The sequence below is a fragment of the Vicia villosa genome, linkage group LG3, assembly GCF_029867415.1.
Source record: "Vicia villosa cultivar HV-30 ecotype Madison, WI linkage group LG3, Vvil1.0, whole genome shotgun sequence".
Classification (NCBI taxonomy): Eukaryota; Viridiplantae; Streptophyta; class Magnoliopsida; order Fabales; family Fabaceae; genus Vicia; species Vicia villosa.
The window spans coordinates 121,332,792-121,357,994 of record NC_081182.1 but is presented as its reverse complement, the minus strand read 5'-3'; the positions used below and the strand labels follow the sequence as shown (position 1 = coordinate 121,357,994).

At 38.9% G+C, this 25,203-nt stretch overlaps 1 protein-coding gene and 1 long non-coding RNA gene across 4 annotated transcripts; one reads left to right on the top strand and one right to left on the bottom strand.

Moving 5' to 3' along the window:
- Positions 1 to 554: 554 nt before the first annotated feature.
- Positions 555 to 2,037, bottom strand: LOC131662403 (uncharacterized). The gene is made up of 3 exons (XR_009301554.1): positions 1,502 to 2,037; positions 1,043 to 1,366; positions 555 to 889 (listed from the first exon to the last, which is right to left on the bottom strand). It is a non-coding gene; the product is annotated as an uncharacterized LOC131662403 (long non-coding RNA).
- On the top strand, positions 1,804 to 24,877 carry LOC131662402 (uncharacterized). Of its 3 annotated transcripts, XR_009301553.1 has the most exons (3): positions 1,804 to 1,944; positions 3,025 to 3,180; positions 18,973 to 24,877. XR_009301553.1 is itself a non-coding variant. In XM_058932175.1 (2 exons), the coding sequence occupies exon 2, from the start codon at positions 8,709 to 8,711 to the stop codon at positions 10,446 to 10,448; it is 1,740 nt and encodes a 579-aa protein (XP_058788158.1). In that variant the 5' UTR covers positions 1,804 to 1,944; positions 3,025 to 8,708; the 3' UTR covers positions 10,449 to 16,720. The 3 variants fall into 3 exon arrangements, 1 of the variants encoding a protein (XP_058788158.1); XM_058932175.1 differs by lacking the exon at positions 18,973 to 24,877 and having other exon boundaries at positions 3,025 to 16,720; XR_009301552.1 differs by lacking the exon at positions 3,025 to 3,180 and having other exon boundaries at positions 1,809 to 1,944.
- The last annotated feature ends 326 nt before the right edge of the window (positions 24,878 to 25,203 follow it).

Here is a 25,203-nt window from a genome sequence, read left to right as displayed (position 1 = left end):
CAAATCTCCTCTCTTTTAGAAATTTGAATCCAAATGTGTGTTTCATCCCAAAATTTGCCCTCTTTCCCGTGCTATAAGTTATAAAGGACGTTTATTTCATCGTTCAAAATTGAAGAAAAATAATAAATAGTTTCTTATAAGGTGCTTACAATTGTTAATTCAACTGAGCTTCATTGGATTTCATGTTGAGGATTTCTTATGTGCTTTGACTCTTATCTTCCTCAAGAATTTCTCAAAGCTTTATTGTTAAGTCGGATTGAAGTGCAGTGCATGTCATGGCGTGAGAGTTAGACTTGTGGGTTCATTTAGTTCAAGACGTGCTTACTCTCGCATTTACTTTCGGCTTGCAATATGAGTTAGACTTGGCTTAACGATTGAAGCTAATGTTGCATTCGAAGAATAAGATGATCGGGGTTTGAAGTTTGATTCCATAAATTCAAATTGGTGTTCGAGATTAGTTGGTGGGATCCAAATTCTTAAGCATATGATTTATCAAAAATTAATTCAAGCTTGCAAAAATGGAAGATTCATTCATAAGGTTTTACCACACAAAGTTCTATAATTCAAATCATAACATTCATTCAAAGCAATTTCTTACAAAATTCATCATCCAAATTCAAATGTCCAAATATACATTACAAAAGCCAAATTTCAAAATTACAACAAAAAAGTCATAACCATCCAAAACCTGCATATTGTCAACCCAAACCCAGACAGAGCCTACGCAAAGAAAAAAAACGTGACATCAAAATCAGTGCCGCCTTGCAATTCTGAATTCAACCAATCTGCTGCACACTAACATCCAGAACCTGCACTAAATCAAGTTCGGTTTAGCCTGGTACTCATAAACCGAACCACGTCAAAACTGGTTCCGTATCGTAAACTCTACCTGCATAATTCCCACAAGAAATGGATTCAATAAACCGAAATCAACCGGAACAAAAAAAAAGGCATAACAGAAAAAGCTTAACAAAAATGGTAACAAAAAGAACAAAGAAAGAAAAGAGAAAAAAAAGGAGAACAGAAACGTAACAAACTTTACCTCTCCCTCTGAACCGTGTTGATAACCATTCAACCATAACTCTCTTAAATGGCTAACAGATTCCAATCTTCACCTTCATGAATCACCTTCAATCTCCATCATCGATCTTTCATCACCTTCATAACTTCTTCATCTTCTTCATCACTTTTTCAGCCTTCCACACTCCATAATCTTCATATCTTCAACCTTCACAATTCATCATCAATTACTCTGCATAGTTCAACACCGATCAGCATCATCTTTAAAAACTTCTTCAACCTCTTCATCCAAGAATCTCGATCCCTCTTTTGAATCAATAGATAAGTCTTCATCGAATCTTCATGTCTGCAGTACGAAATCAACCATAACTATCACAACCTCATTACCATCGCAAGTTTGCAAGTTTGAAGAAGAAAGAGAAGGTGAAGGATTGTAAATCACAAAAGGAGGAAGAAAATAAAGGAACAGAGAGAACAAAACCTGTAACAGAGTTATCGCATCAAGGAAAAATCCATAATTGAATCGTGACAAGGTTTCACTCTTCAATAATCATTAGTAAATCTTCATCCGCATATTCAAGCTCTTCATCGACTTTTAACACAACCTCCAAGCGAAGTCTCCATCATTATCATCATCTTCATCAACGTTTCAATCATAAGATATCCGATTCCTTTTCATTTTCACGCTTCAATCGTACACGCATCGTCTCTATTCAATCATCATCTTTAATCATCCTCAGAAATCAAGATTTACTATCAATAACGGTCATCGTCACTAATTCACGATAGCGCTTCAGAACGGAAACGAAAGCTCAACGAAGAAGGAGATCGTGAGAGAGAGCTTGAAATGGAGGCCGAAGGGACTTGATTCCAAGGATGAGAGATGAGTAGATATGGAGAGGCGAGACGAAGATGCGACGAGAGGTAAACCTAATCCCCTTTTACATTATTTTGATTTGATTTGATTAGCTAGTAATTGAATTAAAATATGATACCATAATGTAAATGACTTTAATTGGGGATTAAGACAAAAATCTGAATCAATTATGAGCAATATCATCATTTGTGATAAACTTGGGCCACCAAATTGCTGTTCATACACCCCAAAGGAGCCCATCTTCATTTTTTGCCATACAACATTCTGAACAAAAACTCTGTTGGGCCTAATTCCAGTGACCCTGCGCCCAAATTTGCTTCCTGCAACATATTTTCAACTTAACACCCCCTGTTTCTCATATAATTCATTTTTTAGAATTAGTTATTTTTCTTATTTTTTTAGGTAATAAAAACATAAAAACAATATATTTTGTTAGTTTCTTTTGCATGATAAAAAAGATATATAAACATGTAGTTTCCTTGTTAGAATTTAGATGTTTTGTTGCATAGTTTTGTTTTATTTCTTAGATGAAAATTCCATGAAAAAATATGATGTTTGATTAGCTTTTTCGCATTGATAAAAAAAATCAAAAAACATGTAATATTTTGCTTGTTAGAATTTAAATGTTTTGTTTTATTGTTTAGTTTTTATACTTTGATAAAATACCATGAAAAACATTATGTTTGATTAGATTTCTCGCATTGATAAGAAGATATAATAAAAACATGTGATACCTTTTGCTTGTTAGAATTGGAATATTTGTGTACATAGTTTTGTTCTAATTCTTAGATAAAATGTCATAAAAACAATTTGCTCTTGTTAGATTTTGTTTTAGAATTTACTTAGAATTTAATTTCTATTATTTTCTATGGCGGGTGCGTGCCTCCTTGTTATTACTGATTTGGTTGTTGAGATGTGCGAGGTACTTCAAGAGAGCCTTTGATTGCGATTCGACTTGCTTCGTGTTCCACTTTATTTGTGGGACACGAATTCGCTTCCGGGGCGATTGATTTGCGTCGTGTTCCACTTTATTTATGGGACACGAACTTATTCCTGATGCGATTCATCTGATCTTTCATTCATTGAGATTTATATTCTTGCATTGTCTGGTTTGTGCTCTCTTGCAGATTGCTCGTGTGGTTATGCTCGATGTGTACCACATGTTGTTCGTGATTTATTTTCACGACGATGCTTGTTGACTTTGCTTGATGCTGGCTTACGCGAAGTATTCCAGACTTATATGCTTACGCTTGCTAGCTCATTGCGGATTTGCTATCCGTATGGTACCGCTCGTTGCCCCTTTTACTCTTTCGCGTACCATATCTTGCCATGAGAAGTGGGGTAGGCATGCAGCATCATATTTAACATGAGAAGTAGGGTAGACATTCATCTGGCCAAGCCCTCGAAAGAGGCTCTGTTTTTGTTTATTTACTATTCCTTGCTTCTTTCTTTTTTACTTTCAGCCTGTCTCGGGTGGCTTTCCCCGTTGACAATAGCTTCGGGTGGCTTTCCCCGTTAGCTAACAGTCTGTTTCGTGCCTGTCTCGGGTGGCTTTCCCCGTTGACTGTAGGTTCGGGTGGCTTTCCCCGTTAGCTAATAGTCTGTGGCGTTTCGTCTCGGGTGGATTTCCCCATTGACGATAGCTTTGGGTGGCTTTCCCCGTTAGCTAAGAGTCTGTAGTGTATCTATCTCGGGTGGTTTTCCCCGTTGATAGTAGCTTCGGGTGTCTTTCCCCGTTATCTAAAGTATTTCCCCTGTCCCCCGGTCACTACTTCGGTAGTTTGCTTGCTTTACAAGAGAGATCGTTTGTGTGTTGCATTTGCATTGATTACTGCTTCGGTAGTTTGTTTGTTTCTCGAGCGGAGCTCGATTGTATGTCATATGGTTGTGATGCTTGTTCACCGTGTTCTTATCTACTATGCATGTTAGTATGATATCTTTGTGATGCTTGTTCACTATCTTCTTATGTGCGATGCCTGTTCGTATGATATCTTTGTGATGCTTGTTCACACACTTGCACATGTATGCTTGTTACATGTTGTTTGCGATGCCTGTTCGCGTTATCACTTGTGATTCCTGTTCACACACTCACATTCGTGTATGCCTGTTACATGTCTGTTTTCTGTTTGCGATGCCTGTTCGCATGTTCTTATCTGTGATGTCTGTTCACATGCCATGTTTGCTAGGATCTTTGTGATGCTCCTTGTTTGCATGCTCCCTTAGGGTGCTCGGTTCCGTTTCTCTAGGAGACGCGAATTAAGATAGAAACAGAAACATTTGAGCCGAACTACGGCGCTCTGATTTCTCCATTGCATATTGGAGGTACGTAGGCATAGGGTACGAACACCCTAGCGAGCGAAATTTTTCTTTTCTTATTTTCGTTCGACTTTCTTGCTTATTTGCTTATTCCTTCCGTTGCATGTTTCCTCTTATTTGTATATCTTCCATTGCATGTTTCCCTTTACACATAGCATGATACACACACACACACCCTTAGATTAGAAAACTAGAAAGAATGGATCCTGTGGAGTACCACAGACGTTAGGGGTGCTAATACCTTCCTCTCACGTAACAGACACCCTTACCATTTCTCTGAGACCATCGCTTGTTATCTGGTTTTCTTCGATATTTTCCATTCATGTGCATAGGATAAATATATGTTCGATGGCGACTTTATTGTATTTGTTTCGATGAGTTTTCCAGTTGCTTCAGCTGGCGACTCCACTGGGGAAACCTGAGAGTCGTTCCTAGTTCTTGCTTGATTTCTTTTCTGTGGGTGTTTGTGTGTTTATTACTCGCATCATTTGTATATACTGCTTGCATGCATTTGCATCTATGTGTTTACCGCTTTCCATATTCTGGATATACTATTGTGCTTGCTGGTTGTTTTTCTTGGCGGGCGGGATGTTACCGTGAGGTAAAAGGTCCATTACCCAGACCAAGTATACACTTAGATTAGCGTGGATAGTTATGTTGGCTCTCGTGGCGCCTGGCACGTAGAGTTGGCATAACATACCACAACCAGGAGAGAACTTGGTGAGGTGGTCTCTGTCCGGCATGCTTATTGCCGTAGGCAGGCGCTCTCATTGTTTGTTTGAAATTCCTGGCAACCATTAGGGACATCCTGTGTGTGTTTAGGATTCCTACCTGTGAGGTTTGGGATGGGACAGGAAACCGTGGCTCCTACATACCATTTGCTTCTTCAGAGTTGAGGTCGGACCTTTATTTGGTATGTTCTCATTATGCCCGATATTTTGGTATTCTGAAACGAGGGCGGAGATTTGATCCTATTACTTTTGGTTCTATTCAAAAGTGGTACAACAGAAGTGCTACTATCAGCGGTTAATTGGTTCTTGTTGTTCTGAAACTGTGCCGAATCTTTGAACCTGTGCCGTGTGATTTTGCGGCAGTGCAACTATATCCAGTATCGTGGTTTCCATCGTTTTGCATCATTGCACATTTACTTTCGAAAAAATGATGCACAAAAAATAACTAGCATTTTAGCATACATGTTCTTTCCATTTCCAAGGAATCATATCTTTAAGCCTCGTGTCGAGCTGTTCCATCTTTTACTTGCTAAAAAATAAAAAACATGAGGATTCCTTGGAATTGAATGAACATGCCATTTCTCGCATATCATGCATCTCATACATCTCATGCATAACAGATGTTCAGGATCGAGGATTTCTTATTCAGACTCGGTATTCTCTCAAGATTCAGACTTGACTTGTTCTTATTGTATGTTCAAAGATGGGTCATGGAACAACTTTGTGGGGATATTACCGAGAAGAAAGCTCAATTGGGGTTGTTTATGAAGACATGCAAGTTGTGACCCGTGCTCAAGGACTCTTAGTAAGAAAACCTCAGGGATCATGTCGTGGATCTCTTTCACAACCTTACGGTTTCTGAAGTTCCACATCAGCGGCTAATTTCCTTTCTCTCATGAATTCAAGGGGTATGTTCTCAATAAAAGAGGCCTGGAAGGACAAATATATCTGATTCTCGTGTCTTATGCTCATTTGCTTCCATGCTTGCTTTATTTGCAACTGGTTAAGCGCCATACTGTGTGGATGTCTACAGATTCTCTGCTTGATGAAGATGACACTGGGTGTGAGTTCTATTATGGGGCACTTGGTCGTGATGTCAAGATCTGCAAGTCTTTTAAGTTGCTTGGGACTCCCGAACGAGGGATAAGAAAGACGTTGTCTATCTTGAGCATTGCACCATTTGCATTGCTCGAATCCCTAAAGCACTTATAAATTCCATGTGACTTCGCCAGAATCTTCCGCCAGACAGTAATCTAGAGTGTTCTGCAGAGGCACCTTGCATTCTCAAGGTTCTGCTTCATATTCTGAGTTAACTCCTCCTCTCTTGGACTTTCCTTGTCAGTATCCTTTGCTTGTCAACAGAGACGGAAAGAGTAAGAAGCAAGTTGATGTAATCCCCATCCTGGTGTTCAGTTGATTTCCTACTTGGTGGAATTTCAATCGGTTAAGGTTCTTGCTTTGGTTCTTCCTCACCACAGATAGCTCTCCTGATTCCGATGACAATAGTCGGTGTGTTCCAATCTAGGGGCACCTGATCACAATGTCAAGCCTTACAAGGTGTTGAGGTGCAAAGAGCCTAGGACTTGCTCGATACAGAGATGTTTGAGTTTACTCATAATGGTTTCTACTGGTCAATCCCATTTCATCTATTGCAAGTGGAATGTTTGGTCTTCCTCGAGGAGTAACTCATGAGAATCATTTGCAACTGGTACTACCAGAGGCTTCCTTCCCAACAACTCTTGTGTGTTCCAAGTAACGACTTTGATGACCAAGCGGCAGAGGTTATTGTTGTTTGCCAATAGTAATACAAGGTTTTCTCCATTCATGATGGTGATTTCTGTTTCAGCAGCTATATTTAGGGCTCCCGACCGAGGGATAAGCAGGACTCCGTGTTCTTGAGTTCGCATCATTGGCAGCTCAAATCCGTAAAGCATTCACAAACTCCAGTCGTTGTTATTTGGGGCTGCCGACCGAGGGATAAGAAAGACACCTTGTATCTTAAGTTTGTGCACCACTGGCACAACTCAAATCCCTAAAGCTGGACACTTGCAACTTTTGTATGGCTTCGCCGAAATCTTCTTCCAGGAAGTAATCTAAAGTGTTCTACAAGAACATATGCTGATGCTTGGTGTGGTTTCCACTATGGGGCACTTGGTTATCTGATTGAAGACTGTAAGTCATTCAAAGACAAGGTTCAAGACCTTGTTGACACCAAGGCTATCACATTCGTGTGAATACAAGATTATACACACAAAGATGTTTTTGATTCATGGCAAACCCAATAAGCATACAAGCAACAAAGTGGAAGCAAAAAACTCAAAGAAAAGCAAGCATTGGTCACTCATAACAGAGCAGGTCGACCTAATATGCATACAGGTCGACTCAACACAAGCAAAAATGAGAGGAACTCAGAAAAACAGCAGTCAGGTCAACCTACTCCCAACACAGGTCAACCTAAAATGAAGAAATTTACATATCAGTCTGCTAGGTCGACCTACATAACAACTAGGTCGACCTAATCTGAGAAAATGTCCCCAAAACGCATCTGAAGTGGATTTTGGTCGACCTACTTCTTCAACAGGTCGACCTAACTGGGAGCAAATTTCTTCAAGCTCTGCTAGGTCTACCTAAGCACTACAAGAGGTCGACCTAACTGATCAAGAATGCCAAAAATTCTGTTTTTCTCATCTCCAACTGATAAGCTATCATATATATTGTCCAAGGTTCAATTATCAAAAAACACCAACGACTGAAAGATACACAATATCTTCTCATCTTCGTTCTTCGTCATCTCCAACACAATTACACATAAGCATTCTTGCGTTGAGGGTTAGTGATCGAGTTCGATAACGTCCATGGAACGGAATTGAAGATTCCTAGTGGGTGAAGATTTGTGGGGTTTTTGGTGAATAAAATCTGCGGGTTTTGTCCTCCAAGATAGGTAATTCTTGGGGGTTTTTATCAAGAGTGTTCATAGAAGAATCATCTGAGTGTGAAGATTGAAGAACAAGGGTTCGAGGGAATTGAAGACACTGCAGAAAAAGGATCACGTGACGCTCTTGGATCACCTTGATCTGACTCAAGATTAAGGGGGAAGAAGACTCAAAGGATCGACAATTTCGGTTTATTGTTTATCGCTTTGTTATCTTCTTTGTATAAACTGCTTTCAACATTAATGAAAGATTTCCCAATTTCAGTTTGGAATTGGGGGCAGACGTAGTCGTAGCGAGGACGATCGACGAACTGCCTAAACAAATATCGTGTTCTTGTCGCTTTTATCTTTTCATTTACGTTCTGTTCATAATTGGTATAAAAGCAAATTGATCAACGATTCGAGTGTTAAGATTGTGAGTTAAGAACATACATAAATATCACAATCCATCACATATTGAATCACCATCAATTTGATCATTATCACCAAGTGTTTGTATATTTGTTTCTATCACTTTTACTGCATTGCAAACATTGTCCATCATACAAGAAGTTAATTTGATTTTCAATAAGAGTGACGCTTTGATTCTGCAACGTATACTCTTATCACTTACCTCAAGTTTTTGATTGGTTTTAAACACATATACAATCGTTTCAATAGTGGTTCGGAATAGACGCGAGTCGATTCAGAATCACTTCCGCTTAAAATTCGTTTAACTCCGCAAAACTGTGAACGATTTATTCACCCCCCTCTAGATCCTTAGGCCAGCGTATAACAAGTGGCATCAAGAGCTCTGGTTTATTCCGTGCTACGTGAAACACTTATTGGAAAGATGGCCTCCGGACCTAAAGGGGCTCACAATAGAGCTCCAGTTTTCAACGGTGAAAACTATGGCTATTGGAAGGATTGTATGTGTGTCCACATCAATGCGATTGATAGGAACATCTGGACAGCTATTGTCAATGGTCCCTTTCAGATCACCATGACAAATGCAGCTGGTGCAGTTGTTCCAAAACCAGAAAATACTTGGGATGCTGAAGATGAAAAGAGATACGGATACGATTGGAAAACGAGAAACATTCTAATCTCAGCTCTAGGAGTTGATGAATACTATCGTGTTTCCCATTGTAGATCCGCTAAGGCTATGTGGGACACATTGCAAGTTGCCCACGAGGGAACTGATGATGTCAAACTAGCTAGAATCAATACGTTAACTCAAGAATTTGAACTCTTCCACATGGAAGATGGTGAATCCATCAAAAACATGCAGAAGAGATTCGTTCACTTGAAAAATCGTTTAAATTCTCTTGATAGACCTGTTTCCAATGCAGTTGCTACTAACAAAATCTTAAGATGTTTGAACAGGGAATGGCAACCCAAAGTTACAGCAATAAAGGAAGCAAATGATCTAAACACTTTAGACATTACTACTCTCTTTGGCAAATTAGAGGAACATGAACAACACCTTAAATGCCTTGACATGCATGAAAAAAGGGCAAAGAAAGAGAAGAACATGGAGAAAGAGGTAGAGAGAAAGTCAATAGCTCTAAAGGCTTCAAGCTCCAAGACCTCAAGACAAGAGCTAGAGAATAGTGATACAAGTAATGACGAAGACTCTGATGATGAGGAAATGGGACTGTTTGTGCGAAGATACAACAAATACGTAAAGAAAAATGGAGCAAAACATTCTGACAAAGGTTTGATCAACTATAGAAAGCATTCAAACAAGTTCAAACAAGATGACTATAAAAATGGAAAAATCAAAGGCCCTTGCTTTAATTGTGGAAAAATCGGTCACTACAAACCAGATTGTCCATACCTTGAGAAGGATAAAGAGAAGAACCAAAGCAAAGGTCACAACAAATCTAAAAGAGCCTACATAGCATGGGAAAGCGATTCATCTAGTGAAAGCTCATCAAGCGATGAAGAAGAATCAGCAAACTTATGCCTTTCGGCTCATCAACACAAGAAAAAGAAACGTGTAAGTCATCTTAAACCTGAACTTGTAGATAAGGTATCTCATGCTCAATTAAAACTTGCTTTTGAAGAATTACATAGAGATGCGATTGAAGCTTTCAAACTTTTGGCCTCAAATAAGAAAATCTTTTCATATCTTGAATCTAAAATTGAGAAAACCGAAAAGGTTATGGAAGCTTTAAAACAATCTATGCTAGATATTCAAAAGGATAAAGTTAAGATAGATCCCACCTCATGGTTTGGTTGTGAGACATGTCATATTTGGCAAAAAGAAGTAAGAGATTTAAAAACCAAATTAGACAAGGCTCTACAACCAAAAGTGACTTTTGCGGTTGATCCAAATAAGTTCAAAAGATCGTATACTCCTTTATATAGTAAATACTCTTTTGTACCAAAAATATCAACTAGCAAAACAGCATATTCTCATCATATTACCTGTCATTATTGTTGCAAAAAGGGTCATACCATTGAAAAATGCAATTTTAGGAAGGTTCTAGTTCCTAAAGGAGTGTTCCAATTGTTGCCAAAATGCAACAATTTATGTACTCACCATCAAGGACCCAATGAAGATTGGGGACCTTCCACTCTAAATTAAGTTTTGCAGGAAAAGTGTCTTGACATCACCGAAAGGTGGTGGTCCCTTGATAGCTGATGCTCAAGACACATAAAGGAAGACATATCACTCTTGGTATGTCATCTATGAAGATAGCAATAGAAGAACTCTACTTGGCAAAGGAAATGTATGAAACCTGGCCACCACTAATGTATAAGATACATCACAAATACAAGTTAACCCGAAAAACACAAAGATCGTATTACTTGATAAGCATTTGGCAAAGTGCTTTGCAAGGAAATTTAAACCTATTCTAAGCAGAATAATGTTTGGGACCCTGTCTCACATCCGGGAGAACATCAAGTAATCGATACTAGATGAGTTTTTCGCAAAATCAAGCAACCAAGACATGAAACATTCTATCAAAACAAATTCATCATCAAATTTAGGATTGTGGCACACTGACAAGAAGATCCCACATAATGATGACAAAACTCCTACACATTGAGAAAGCGGTAACATGTTTATTGTTCACTTCCAAAAATCTTATTGATTCTATAATATGCTATCAATTAAAATGCTTATAGTGACTTCATGTATGTTTATCCATATATCTCAATTACATATGTGCTTATCATCTCCACTCATAACATATCATATTTTGGGCTTACAAGCAAGCAACTAAGCATAAATCCATCATATAGCAACATCCCTAAGTCATTTCAAACATTTGAAGCAACTTAGGTCGACCTACCTTGCATCTGAGTCGACCTACAGAAGAAAATTTTCAGCAGAAACTAAAAGTGTTCAGTTACGTCGACCTACCCACTCTTTAGGTCGACCTAAATTGGTTCTTTTTCTCACTACTTCTGTTAGGTCGACCCAGTCTTCATGTAGGTCGACCCACTGCTGAAATAATTCCCAAATTGGTTCTGTTAGGTCGACCCGACCCATCCCCATACATAACCAATCTTTCTTCTTTCCATTTCCATTCATTCTCATATCATTGTGTACGGCCAACCCTAATTCCTCAAGATCAAAGGTTGTCAAAAATCATCCTTCTCACACAAATCATCAGCAAAAATGCCTCCAAAATCAAGAAAAGGAAAGGAAATTGCGTCTGGATCATCCTCACAACCGGTAAGTGCTGTAGCCCTTGTTCATCCTGATTGCAGAGATAATTTTGAAAAATGGCAAATGAAGAGGAAGGTAGTCAAGCAATATATCTTTAATCAACATGTTGCTAAGCATATGCATATTCCTGAAGTTGTTAGTCTTATTAAGCATCAGAACGTTCACCCCCTTTTGGAATGTGCCACACCGTACTGTGAGAACACTGTTAGGGCCTTTTATGCAGGGTTCACAAGAGAGGAAGGCTGTAATTTTAGGTTTAAGATGGGGTCAAGATCCCATATTGTTGACAAACGAGCATGGATTAGTATCTTTGGTCTTACACTCTTGGGAGACGAAGTCCGTATAGAAGACGGTGACCTTCCGGCCAATTATGATCATGTCGCTTACATGACATCCATTCTCAAAGATCCTGCTGTCCTTGACAAGCCAAATGAATCCATCACAGCCGGTCACCTAAAAAGAGATCCTAGGCTCCTTAACTGGATTATCTCAAGAGTCATTCGACCACGAGCAGGCGGATTCTCAAGAATTGAAAGAAATGAGGTTGTGTTAATGTACCTGATTCAAAACAGGACGCGTGTGCACTGGCCACACTTTCTAACTGCCAAGTTTAAAGAGATACAACAGAAGACTACTGCTCTATGCTATGGCTCGATCATTCAAACTATCGTAAACCACTTTGGCATGAAACTGGATGGGTTGTCTTACGTTCACATGAAACAGAATCAGGACTTATCCCAAACAACCTTAACTCTCATGGGATATCATTGGGATCCAAATAGGAAAACCTACTATCTCATTCAAAAGGGAGCCGGAAGAATCATCTACAACTATGATGATCCTACGGAATTTGGTCATACTGTAGGGAATGAAGAAGAAGGAAATGATCAAGAAATAGCAAATGATGAGGATCACACCATGGAAGATGTAGCTCATGACACGGATCCAAATTGGCAATATGTCCCTCCTCAAGAGGAAGAAATCCCTTGGGGATACACGACTCCACCTCCACAAGATCAGTCCAACATCATCTCCATGCTTGAAAATATGCAACTTCAACAACAACAACATTTTGAATCACAATAGCTCCAGTTCCAGACCATGCAACAGCTTCAACAAGAGCGATATAATGAACAACAACTTCAATATCAATCACAACAGCTCCAGTTCCAAACCATGCAACAGCTACAACAAGATCGATATGATGAACAACAACTTCAATATCAATCGCTATACGGCTTGGTTCAAGACCACAAGAGTGATTTTGAAACATTCGCATCCAACTCAACCCTAAGACAAAATCAGTTTGAAGAAACTGCTCTGAATCGTCATGCAAACATAAGCCAAAGCTTCAACACTCTCAACCTAGCTGTGCTGGATCTGTTGGAACAAGTTGAAAAAGATCGCCCGCATACGTTTCAGAGAGGAAGAGGAAGAAGGGGAGGGCGTTAGGATGCATTCTTCATCATATTATCATATCATTGCATCTTATCTCACCATCATTATGTTATATTTCTATATGTTGTCACACTCTTTTGTGGTTTGTTAATCTCTTGGATCATTGTTATGTTAAAGTGTACTGCTAAACATGTTTGGATCTTATAGTTTATCTATGTTATTTTATTGTTAATTTCACTGTTTTATTATTTTCATGTTATTTCATCTATGTTTCTCTCGTTACTCTTCTACTTTCGTTGTATCTCTTTTTGATGTTGTCAAAGGGGGAGATAGATGCTGAGTGTACGGGGGAGCCTTGATGAGAGATAGATGCTGAGTGTACGGGGGAGCTTTGTTGAGAGATAGATGCTGAGTATACGGGGACCCTTGTTGAGTCTTTGTCACTTACTACCAAAGCTTCGATTACTGGTTTGCCATCATCAAAAAGGGGGAGTATGTGAATACAAGATTATACTCACAAAGATGTTTTTGATTCATGGCAAACCCAATAAGCATACAAGCAACAAAGTGGAAGCAGAAAACTCAAAGAAAAGCAAGCATTGGTCACTCATAACAGAGCAGGTCGACCTAACATGCATACAGGTCGACTCAACACAAGCAAAAATGAGAGGAACTCAGAAAAACAACAGTCAGGTCGACCTACTCCCAACACAGGTTGACCTAAAATGAAGAAATTTACATATCAGTCTGCTAGGTCGACCTACACAACAACTAGGTCGACCTAATCTGAGAAAATGTCCCCAAAACGCATCTGAAGTGGATTCTGGTCGACCTACTTCTTCAACAGGTCGACCTAACTGGGAGAAAATTTCTTCAAGCTCTGCTAGGTCGACCTAAGCACTACAAGAGGTCGACCTAACTGATCAAGAATGCCAAAAATTCTGTTTTTCTCATCTCCAACTGATAAGCTATCATATATATTGTCCAAGGTTCAATTATCAAAAAACACCAACGACTGAAAGATACACAAGATCTTCTCATCTTCGTTCTTCGTCATCTCCAACACAATTACACATAATCATTCTTGCGTTGAGGGTTAGTGATCGAGTTCGATAACGTCCATGGAACGGAATTGAAGATTCCTAGTGGGTGAAGATTTGTGGGGTTTTTGGTGAATAAAATCTGCGGGTTTTGTCCTCCAAGATAGGTAATTCTTTGGGGTTTTTATCAAGAGTGTTCATAGAAGAATCATCTGAGTGTGAAGATTGAAGAACAAGGGTTCGAGGGAATTGAAGACACTGCAGAAAAGGGATCACGTGACGCTCTTGGATCACCTTGATCTGACTCAAGATTAAGGGGGAAGAAGACTCAAAGGATCGACAATTTCGGTTTATTGTTTATCGCTTTGTTATCTTCTTTGTATAAACTGCTTTCAACATTAATGAAAGATTTCCCAATTTCAGTTTGGAATTGGGGGCAGACGTAGTCGTAGCGAGTGTTAAGATTGTGAGTTAAGAACATACATAAATATCACAATCCATCACATATTGAATCACCATCAATTTGATCATTATCACCAAGTGTTTGTATATTTGTTTCTATCACTTTTACTGCATTGCAAACATTGTCCATCATACAAGAAGTTAATTTGATTTTCAATAAGAGTGACGCTTTGATTCTCCAACGTATACTCTTATCACTTACCTCAAGTTTTTGATTGGTTTTAAACACATATACAATCGTTTCAATAGTGGTTCGGAATAGACGCGAGTTGATTCAGAATCACTTCCGCTTAAAATTTGTTTAACTCCGCAAATCTGTGAACGATCTATTCACCCCCCCTCTAGATCCTTAGGCCAGCGTCTAACAATTCGCACTTGAGGGCCAGAATTGAAGTTCTCCTCCGACTCAGCGGATCTTTTGAAGCAATAATTCCATACGGAGAGAATCTCCTCAACGTTGGATTTCTTGAATCATCATGCATTTTCATGTGTAATCTTTCTTGCTTTGTCAATATTTGTTGCATGCAAAACTTGTTTGTTTTTGAACTATAATCATAATGCATTGGATAGGTTTGTCTTGAAAAAATCCATTCGCTTTTGCTCTTATATGTTTTTCTATGCTTTTCGTGATACTCAACTCTTGTTAACAAAACATGATAACTCTGAAGGGAGAATGATGAACATAATACACTTAACCTCAAATGGTATGATTTTGAGTAGAACCTTGTTGATGATGTACATGCATTGTTTCAAATTCCCAAACACCGGAGATATAAGGGAGATAGACCCTCGATAACCCCTCTGAGCCTTCGAAGTAGGAGTTTCTTTTCTATACGAAAAACCCTCACATTTAACCCAGGGGCGGGTAGTGTTCAGTTAACCTGATCAAGCATTCAGAACTCATTAGGAGTACGCATCCAAGGACATAACAATGGTTGTCTTTCAAAAGGCTAAGGAAAGTCAAATCCATAACGGTTATCCTTCACCTCAAGAGGTCGAGACATCAAAATTATCCCTCACATCAGGAGTTCGAGATCGACATCAAAACCGTCGTGTTTATCCCTCACATCAGGAGGTCAAAATATGACAATACCACAATGGTAATTCCTCATCAATCAAAGACTCAGGCAGTCACAATCACTACCATTTCAACAAGTCAAAGAGACTCATAATCACACAAATTGTTCAAAAAAAAGAGAATGAATAAAAAAAAGAAAAGCCCGCTAAGTCAACAAGTTGAAAGCATGTGACTTAGGCAAAAGTTAGGGCATCCCGCTGGACATCCAACTCGAAATTCAAAAAATATTGTACAGGCAAAAGTTAGGGAAACAAAAAAAAAAGAAAAAAGAAAAAAGAAAAAAAAGGATTACAAAATAAGAATCCTCAACAAAGAACAACGTCGTGTGATCAGACACCAAAAACAAAAGGTAAAGTGATTGTCATGTCCAGAAGACCTCGTCGATTCCTCGATCATCTCAAGTTCCTCTTGAAAGATGAATGCTCGCACCGAGTTAACTGATCTTAGGAATGGAGAACATCACGAAGGGGGTGGGCACCAAATAATTTCGAGCCTAAAATATCCTTACGAGTAGCACGAATCTCAAGAGGTCCTTACGAGACGAATTTCTTCAAAGTCCCTACAGGCTGGGGAAAAGCACTATGCATTGGCATTCTATCCTCATCAGGAGGTGTTCGGTTTAAAGTTCAGATGTGAGCTAAACAACATGTTAATCTGAGGGCCGTTGGGAGTCAAAGTCGTCATCTTCAGTATTGATCTGATACTGTAAGCCCATTACTTGTTGGCATCCTCACAATCAATGCGAATCTGCAGAATCCTTTGAAAGCCAATGCTTGTTTGGTCCCTTTGAATTCAATACTTGCTTGACCCTCTATCCCACTTCCTGGTGGTATTCTCTCAGAAAATCAATGCTCATTTGATTCTCCGGCAGATACTTGTTTGGTGTTCTAATCACTGCTTTCCTGTCAACTCGTGAATCCATTGCTCCTATGGAAAGTTTCAAAGCTCAGTTGTCTAACAATTTGTTTGCTCTTGCATTTGCCCATTATGGGTGAGCATCACTATCCTCTGCCATGTGAGGAAATCCCGTGGAAATGTCATGCTATATCCTGGGGCATTTTCATCTGTTTACCTGGCAGGTACATCCATTCGAGTACACCATGTCAGCGCGTTGGTGGATCTATCTAAGTGAGAGATTCTCATTCCCCAGCTGAGTACATCCAGATGAGGTTTTCTTTGTTCCAAGATTCTCATATCCTCAACAAAGCATATTTCAACGAGATCTTCGTGCTTCAGAAGCCTTATTCCCCGGTGGAATACCTTCTCCCTAGTTGAATCATGATTGAATGGTATCTGATTCCCCAGCAAGCTCTTAATGAGGTTCCTTGCCTGAGTTCCTCGTTCTCCTTAGTAGAGCGTTTCTCTCCCCAACATATTGACTTGTTTTCCCCAGGAGAGTCATCCTATTTGTAACACCCCATAATTTCAGTTTATTAATTTAATTTGGATTTAAATTAAATAATTGGAATTTTAGTATTTTTATTTGGAATTATTTGGAAAATGGTGAAATATTGGCATTTGGGCCTAGAGTGGTGGTTAGCAGAAGAGGGGGTGTTGACTAAGCAAGCCCATTATAATATTTTATTTTATTTTTCATAAAATAAGGAATTTGGGAAAAAGAGGAAGCAGAAGCAGGAACTGAGTCTGAAGAAAGGAGAACACGTGAAAGTGAGAAGAGCCAAAGGGGAAGAGAACCTTCGAAGTTTCGACTCTGAGGTAAGGGGGGATTCTTCGGGTTAGTATTCCTTATGTGATTGTAGGTAGTATGATTGATTAGGATTGTTGTCTAGTTCAATCGTACGTGTCGGGTTTGGGAATTTTGTTAGGTTTTGATAATCTTGTATGAATTAACATGATTCTGTTGATACTTGTGATATATGATGTTAATACATGTCAATAACCTATTTGAAATGTGTAATTGTGTGAAAAACAATGATAATTGTGTGCTATGTTCGTATGTACCTGAAATTGGGGTTATGGGATAGGGTAAAAGCTGTCAAAATGGTGATTTTTGCTGTGCAGGTACGTAGGAACCGGTTCCCATGTGGGACGAACCGGTTCCCCCTTGTAAAAACAGAGAAATATGGATTCTGGGTAGCTGGGAACCGGTTCCCATGTAGGGACAACCCGGTTCCCCATAGTAAAAATCAGAGACGTGACTTTTGAGACTGCCAGGAACCGGTTCCCACGTAGGGACAACCCCGTTCCTGCAGCACTGTTTCTAAAAATGTTTTATCTTTAAAAACTCATAACTTTTGATCTGAGTATCCGATTTATGTGCCGTTTTGGGCGTTGCGAAGCTAATGAGATGCTTTATCTGATGAATTGATAAAATGGGCAATAGCCAACTTTACTTTTTAAACTCGATTTAATTATTAATGAATTGAAAGATAGTATATGTATATGTGCTTATATATATGACTATTGATGCATGTTCTGTATTGGTGATGAGATTGTGATATTCATTGGGTGATGTTGGTTTATAACATGTCGTAAATGAATACATGTTTTGTGATTATGTTGTTGGGTTGTTTTGATAATTGGTTACATTGTGTGCAATGATGTTAGATGTAACGATGTATGAACGTGGTGATGATTGATGATTTATGAATGTTAATATACTGTTAATATTAACATGTGAACTGTGGTGAACGTATGTGTGATATGTTTGTATGAATGCTAAGAATATATACATGCTTGTTGGTGATGATTTGGTGATGATAATGAGACGATGTGTTACATCGGATTGGTGATGTTGTAAGCATGTTATATGTTGCATTCATTGGCATACATTTTTGGTGATGGATCCCGGTGATGAAAGTGGATCAAAATGGTGAGCATGATTCCCAGTGTGTGGAATCGGTGCTGGATATTTTGGTGAGCATGATTCCCAGTGTGTGGAATCGGTGCTGGATATTTTGGTGAGCATGATTCCCAGTGTGTGGAATCGGTGCTGGATATTTTGGTGAGCATGATTCCCAGTGTGTGGAATCGGTGCTGGATATTTTGGTGAGCATGATTCCCAGTGTGTGGAATCGGTGCTGGATATTTGGTGAGCATGATTCCCTGTGTGTGGAATCGGTGCTGGTTAAACTGTATCTCAGTGATGAGGATATCAGTTGGATGGGTATATCCCATGTATGGTACCACATGCATAGTGTCAGTTTAATCATATGCATTGGTTATAACATGATTGGATGGAATTCAGTGTTATGCCTTGGTGTGTTTATATGATTGATGTATTAAGAATATGTTGTTAATATAACTTGATCATTGGTATAATTGATGAGTTGTGGGCCGATGGCCAATATTGTTGGATTGATGCTTACTTGTTGTAATAATTCTGATTATATGTATGATTGAGTGGATGATAATTACTATGAGATTTTATTGCTTATGATTGCATAATGCTTGTTAATTCGAATGAAACTCACCCTTACTTTGATGATTTCAGATTAAGGATGTAGCGGCGTCTTGATTGGGTGAAGATAGCTTGTAGGCTAGCCCGTAGTTCGTGTCGAGTCATGCTCTGATTGTAACACTGGGGAACGCTAGTTTAGAGACGAAATACTCTGTTGGCTTTGTTGTTTTATAATTGTATTAGAGTAACTTGCATGAATGATGATGAATATGCAATGTTATGAATTATAATCCGCTGTGTTGAACATGAATTGTATTTATGTTAAATGGTTCCTCGTGTGGCATGACAAATGACTATGGTATTTTATGTTAAAGAAGTTGTGACATCCTTGTATTTCATGTTTACTCTGATTATTATTGTATTTTCCGCGGGGGTTTAGAAGGGTGTTACAATAGTGGTATCAGAGCATAGTCGGTCCTTGTGACCAGAGTCTTGTTGTTAATTTCCTTTCGGTACGCGACATGTGTGTGAAACACTGTTGGTACTCAGTGTGTTCTAACTGTTTGTCTGCAGAAGTGGGATTGAAACTAGTGGGGGAGAAGCTATGCCCCTCGGATATGTCTTAGATGCAAGATGTTAGAGTGATGCGCAGAGCAGCAGTACAAGAGTGTGGAGTTATTGTTTTCTGAAGCGAAGGTGACATGGACTGAAGACCGTGGTTGTTGTTCAGTCGGGGTGTCTCGCAGTAGATGATGGTTATTTCTGAGAAATGGAATTTGGAAGTTGTGATGCTTCAAGTGCTACTGACGTACTGCGATGTTGTTGTATGAGTAGCCCTATGTAAAAGGTTGCTGTTGAAGCAGTGATTAAAAGAAGTATTGTCGTAGACCTTGTCGTAGGATTACTAGTAAGTAATTGAGATGATGGTGGAGGTTATCGATGTTGTTGAGAAGGTTTCGAAGTGCGAGTGATGCAAAGAGACGAATATGATCTCAAGGATAAGAAGGTTGATGATGGCGTACATGAATTTGGTTTCAGGATGTTACAGAAATCGAACTTCAGCGATGAAATGTGTTGTTTAAGTTATAAGAAGTTTGGAAGCGAAGAGATGTGATAAGATGATGTTAATAATGAGATTAATTTGAAGAGGATGAGTTTTGGAGCAGAATTTTCGTAAGCAAATCGCAGGAAGATTGCTGAATCGTTATGAAACTTCGAAAATTCATAACTGGAGTTCTGGACATCCGATTTGAGTTCCGTTTGAAGCGTCGGAAAGCTAACGAGATGAACTTTGTTATAAAAATGGTTGTAGCAGCTGTAACATATTTATTGGTGTCAGGATGATGTTAGAAAGGGGTGAAGTTACGGTTACACTTGTCCTTAGAACTAGATTGTTCGTTGGTGCGGCATGGGATGTCAGTGTCAGAGTTAAACAGAATAAAAGAATAATGAGGAGGCTTGTTGAGAAGCAATCTTAGAGATTAAATGTGCCAATTGAGAAGTTTTGGAGATGTCGTATAGAGTTTCGTTGCATGGTATCGGTATTGTATCTTGGGTAACGGTTGGAAACATACATGTCTTGAGCTCTGAGTGTCGGATTAATGTACCGTTTGAACCCATGAAGAGGAGAGATTATGTTATACCTTATGGAAGAGTTATAAATACCATAGACTGATCCTATGAGGAGATATGATGATGTCGGTTAAAGAAGCATGAACAAGTGTTGAATAGGAATGCCTATTACCGCGATTGTTCGGAACGAAGTCGAGTAGAATATGTCGTTGATGAATAAGATGATAAAGATGATTTAAGTATTAATGGATTTGAGTGATGAGGGAATCAGTAGAAAAAAAAAGTGACATAGACTTTGGAACCATTTGTGGTATATTGTGATGCGTCGTTGATGGGTTTGGATGGTGTATTGATGTAAAACCAGTAAGTAGTAACTTATGCGTCGGGACGATTAAAAGCGCAGGAAATGAATTATCTGACTCATGATTTAGAATTGGCAGCCATGGTTTTGTTTTGATGTTGCAGTGACATTATTTGTATGGTTCGAGGTTGCTTCTAAAAATGTCGACGCTGATGGTGAAAGAGTTGGATTTAATTGAACAATTCAGAGAATTAAGTTGGTATGTGAAGGTGTTCCTACTAATGTTGGATTGGGTATGCTGAGACTGACTAATGGTATTCTAGACGAGATTAGAGAAAGTCAGAAAGCTGATGTTGAGTTGATCGATAAGTCGACCTTGAATTACTAAGGTAAAGACGGTGAATTCAGAATTGGCGAGGATGGTGTAATGAGGTTCGGAAATCGCGTTTGTGTTCCTGATGTTACCGAGCTGAAAAGGAATATTCTAGAAGAAGGACACCATAGAGAATTATTAGACTATGACAATGTTAATGAGTTTGAGTGCAAACTCGGAAAAAGACACTATTATGTAGTAACAACGGTTTATGCTTAAATATGATTGTCGGCTACCTATTGACAAATTGAGGACTTGATCACCCTTAATCTCTTGTTGATAATAGGCGGAATCATATAGATGGTATAAGATTGCTTGTTACCTTAATGGTATAAGATGTGATGAATGCTGAGATGTGAGAATAACCACTCACCATATTGTGGGAACTTAGGAGGAAGTGAATATGAAGGGGTACGAAGCATTGGACGGTGACTTAAGACGAGTAGTCGTAGTCGTACAGCGAAAGTATGATGTAGAGTGGTGTTATGAGTGCTACTCGTGAGCAGTGAGGAATGAATATGTCGGAAATCCTACATGGAGAATATGTGTTTATCTATATGTTGGGTTTAGAATCTCGTGGACGTAAGGATGTCGTGCCAAAGGATTATGACCTTTTGAATAATTGCCGAGACGATGGATATTTTGTTATGGTTGTACGTAGCTAACGAGTATGTATTCGGAGGAGTTAAGAAGAAGAATTGATATTACATGACGCTATAATAATTTCGTACTGTTGTAAGGTGTTATGTAAATTTATGAATATAATGAGGAATTATACTCTGCGAAGGACGAAGTTAATTTGATTCTTAGTGGAGAGTGGGACTCAATTGAGCTATCTTGTAAGCAATGGTATATTGAGGATAATGAGCTATGTAATTATAACTACTGATGTGTGCTTGTTCCGATGGTGGGAATGTTTTTAATAGATGTAGTAACTCAGGAATTTGCTCTGAGTAAGTGTAGGTATTACTTTATCGCTCAATTGGAAGAGTGTGTCTAAGGTTGGTACGTGGGTAAATGGAATCTATTACTACAGTGTTGATCAGTTGCGATCATACCATGGATTGTGTAATTGTATTATTCAGTTGTTGAGCGTATTGTATGGATCGCACCTCGAAGTTTCATTATTGTAACCGTTGGAGTTATAGCAAGTGGTACACCTGAGGATGGTCAAATGCGACGTAAGAGCTGAGATTGAATGCATGAGACATGCTTATGTTGGTTATGTCAGATGAACTTGGAGATTCGACTAAGAAAGTGTTAACGGAGAATGGGAGAGTCAAATGAAGTACTCCTATCACGAGACTTTTCGTCTAAGGTAAGTTTTCGAGGACGAAAACTCTTTTAGTGGGGGAGAGTTGTAACACCCCATAATTTCAGTTTATTAATTTAATTTGGATTTAAATTAAATAATTGGAATTTTAGTATTTTTATTTGGAATTATTTGGAAAATGGTGAAATATTGGCATTTGGGCCTAGAGTGGTGGTTAGCAGAAGAGGGGGTGTTGACTAAGCAAGCCCATTATAATATTTTATTTTATTTTTCATAAAATAAGGAATTTGGGAAAAAGAGGAAGCAGAAGCAGGAACTGAGTCTGAAGAAAGGAGAACACGTGAAAGTGAGAAGAGCCAAAGGGGAAGAGAACCTTCGAAGTTTCGACTCTGAGGTAAGGGGGGATTCTTCGGGTTAGTATTCCTTATGTGATTGTAGGTAGTATGATTGATTAGGATTGTTGTCTAGTTCAATCGTACGTGTCGGGTTTGGGAATTTTGTTAGGTTTTGATAATCTTGTATGAATTAACATGATTCTGTTGATACTTGTGATATATGATGTTAATACATGTCAATAACCTATTTGAAATGTGTAATTGTGTGAAAAACAATGATAATTGTGTGCTATGTTCGTATGTACCTGAAATTGGGGTTATGGGATAGGGTAAAAGCTGTCAAAATGGTGATTTTTGCTGTGCAGGTACGTAGGAACCGGTTCCCATGTGGGACGAACCGGTTCCCCCTTGTAAAAACAGAGAAATATGGATTCTGGGTAGCTGGGAACCGGTTCCCATGTAGGGACAACCCGGTTCCCCATAGTAAAAATCAGAGACGTGACTTTTGAGACTGCCAGGAACCGGTTCCCACGTAGGGACAACCCCGTTCCTGCAGCACTGTTTCTAAAAATGTTTTATCTTTAAAAACTCATAACTTTTGATCTGAGTATCCGATTTATGTGCCGTTTTGGGCGTTGCGAAGCTAATGAGATGCTTTATCTGATGAATTGATAAAATGGGCAATAGCCAACTTTACTTTTTAAACTCGATTTAATTATTAATGAATTGAAAGATAGTATATGTATATGTGCTTATATATATGACTATTGATGCATGTTCTGTATTGGTGATGAGATTGTGATATTCATTGGGTGATGTTGGTTTATAACATGTCGTAAATGAATACATGTTTTGTGATTATGTTGTTGGGTTGTTTTGATAATTGGTTACATTGTGTGCAATGATGTTAGATGTAACGATGTATGAACGTGGTGATGATTGATGATTTATGAATGTTAATATACTGTTAATATTAACATGTGAACTGTGGTGAACGTATGTGTGATATGTTTGTATGAATGCTAAGAATATATACATGCTTGTTGGTGATGATTTGGTGATGATAATGAGACGATGTGTTACATCGGATTGGTGATGTTGTAAGCATGTTATATGTTGCATTCATTGGCATACATTTTTGGTGATGGATCCCGGTGATGAAAGTGGATCAAAATGGTGAGCATGATTCCCAGTGTGTGGAATCGGTGCTGGATATTTTGGTGAGCATGATTCCCAGTGTGTGGAATCGGTGCTGGATATTTTGGTGAGCATGATTCCCAGTGTGTGGAATCGGTGCTGGATATTTTGGTGAGCATGATTCCCAGTGTGTGGAATCGGTGCTGGATATTTTGGTGAGCATGATTCCCAGTGTGTGGAATCGGTGCTGGATATTTGGTGAGCATGATTCCCTGTGTGTGGAATCGGTGCTGGTTAAACTGTATCTCAGTGATGAGGATATCAGTTGGATGGGTATATCCCATGTATGGTACCACATGCATAGTGTCAGTTTAATCATATGCATTGGTTATAACATGATTGGATGGAATTCAGTGTTATGCCTTGGTGTGTTTATATGATTGATGTATTAAGAATATGTTGTTAATATAACTTGATCATTGGTATAATTGATGAGTTGTGGGCCGATGGCCAATATTGTTGGATTGATGCTTACTTGTTGTAATAATTCTGATTATATGTATGATTGAGTGGATGATAATTACTATGAGATTTTATTGCTTATGATTGCATAATGCTTGTTAATTCGAATGAAACTCACCCTTACTTTGATGATTTCAGATTAAGGATGTAGCGGCGTCTTGATTGGGTGAAGATAGCTTGTAGGCTAGCCCGTAGTTCGTGTCGAGTCATGCTCTGATTGTAACACTGGGGAACGCTAGTTTAGAGACGAAATACTCTGTTGGCTTTGTTGTTTTATAATTGTATTAGAGTAACTTGCATGAATGATGATGAATATGCAATGTTATGAATTATAATCCGCTGTGTTGAACATGAATTGTATTTATGTTAAATGGTTCCTCGTGTGGCATGACAAATGACTATGGTATTTTATGTTAAAGAAGTTGTGACATCCTTGTATTTCATGTTTACTCTGATTATTATTGTATTTTCCGCGGGGGTTTAGAAGGGTGTTACACTATTCCCCAGTGGAGTTGTCTAGCAAGAGGTTCTTAGGCCGAGTTCCTTATCCCCAGCGGATTTCTTATCTTCTTAGTGGACTAGTATGCGAAAGTATTAATCTTCCCCACTGAGTCTCTCCTCAGTAGAGTTTCACTTGTATCCTCATCAGAATCTGTTTCCTTCAAGGATTTCCCCAGCGGGATGCATCCTTCACCAGCAAGTGGTACTCCCCATCCGAGTTGTCTCCAAGACTTGCTCTTATCTCCTCATCCCCAGCGTGTCGAGAATTTTATTCTCTAGTAAAGTTGCCAGGGTATTCCCCAAGCAGTTA

Bases quoted from the DNA above. Each gene is read 5' to 3' on its own strand.
- LOC131662402 (XM_058932175.1), top strand. From the start codon at position 8,709: ATGGCCTCCGGACCTAAAGGGGCTCACAATAGAGCTCCAGTTTTCAAC.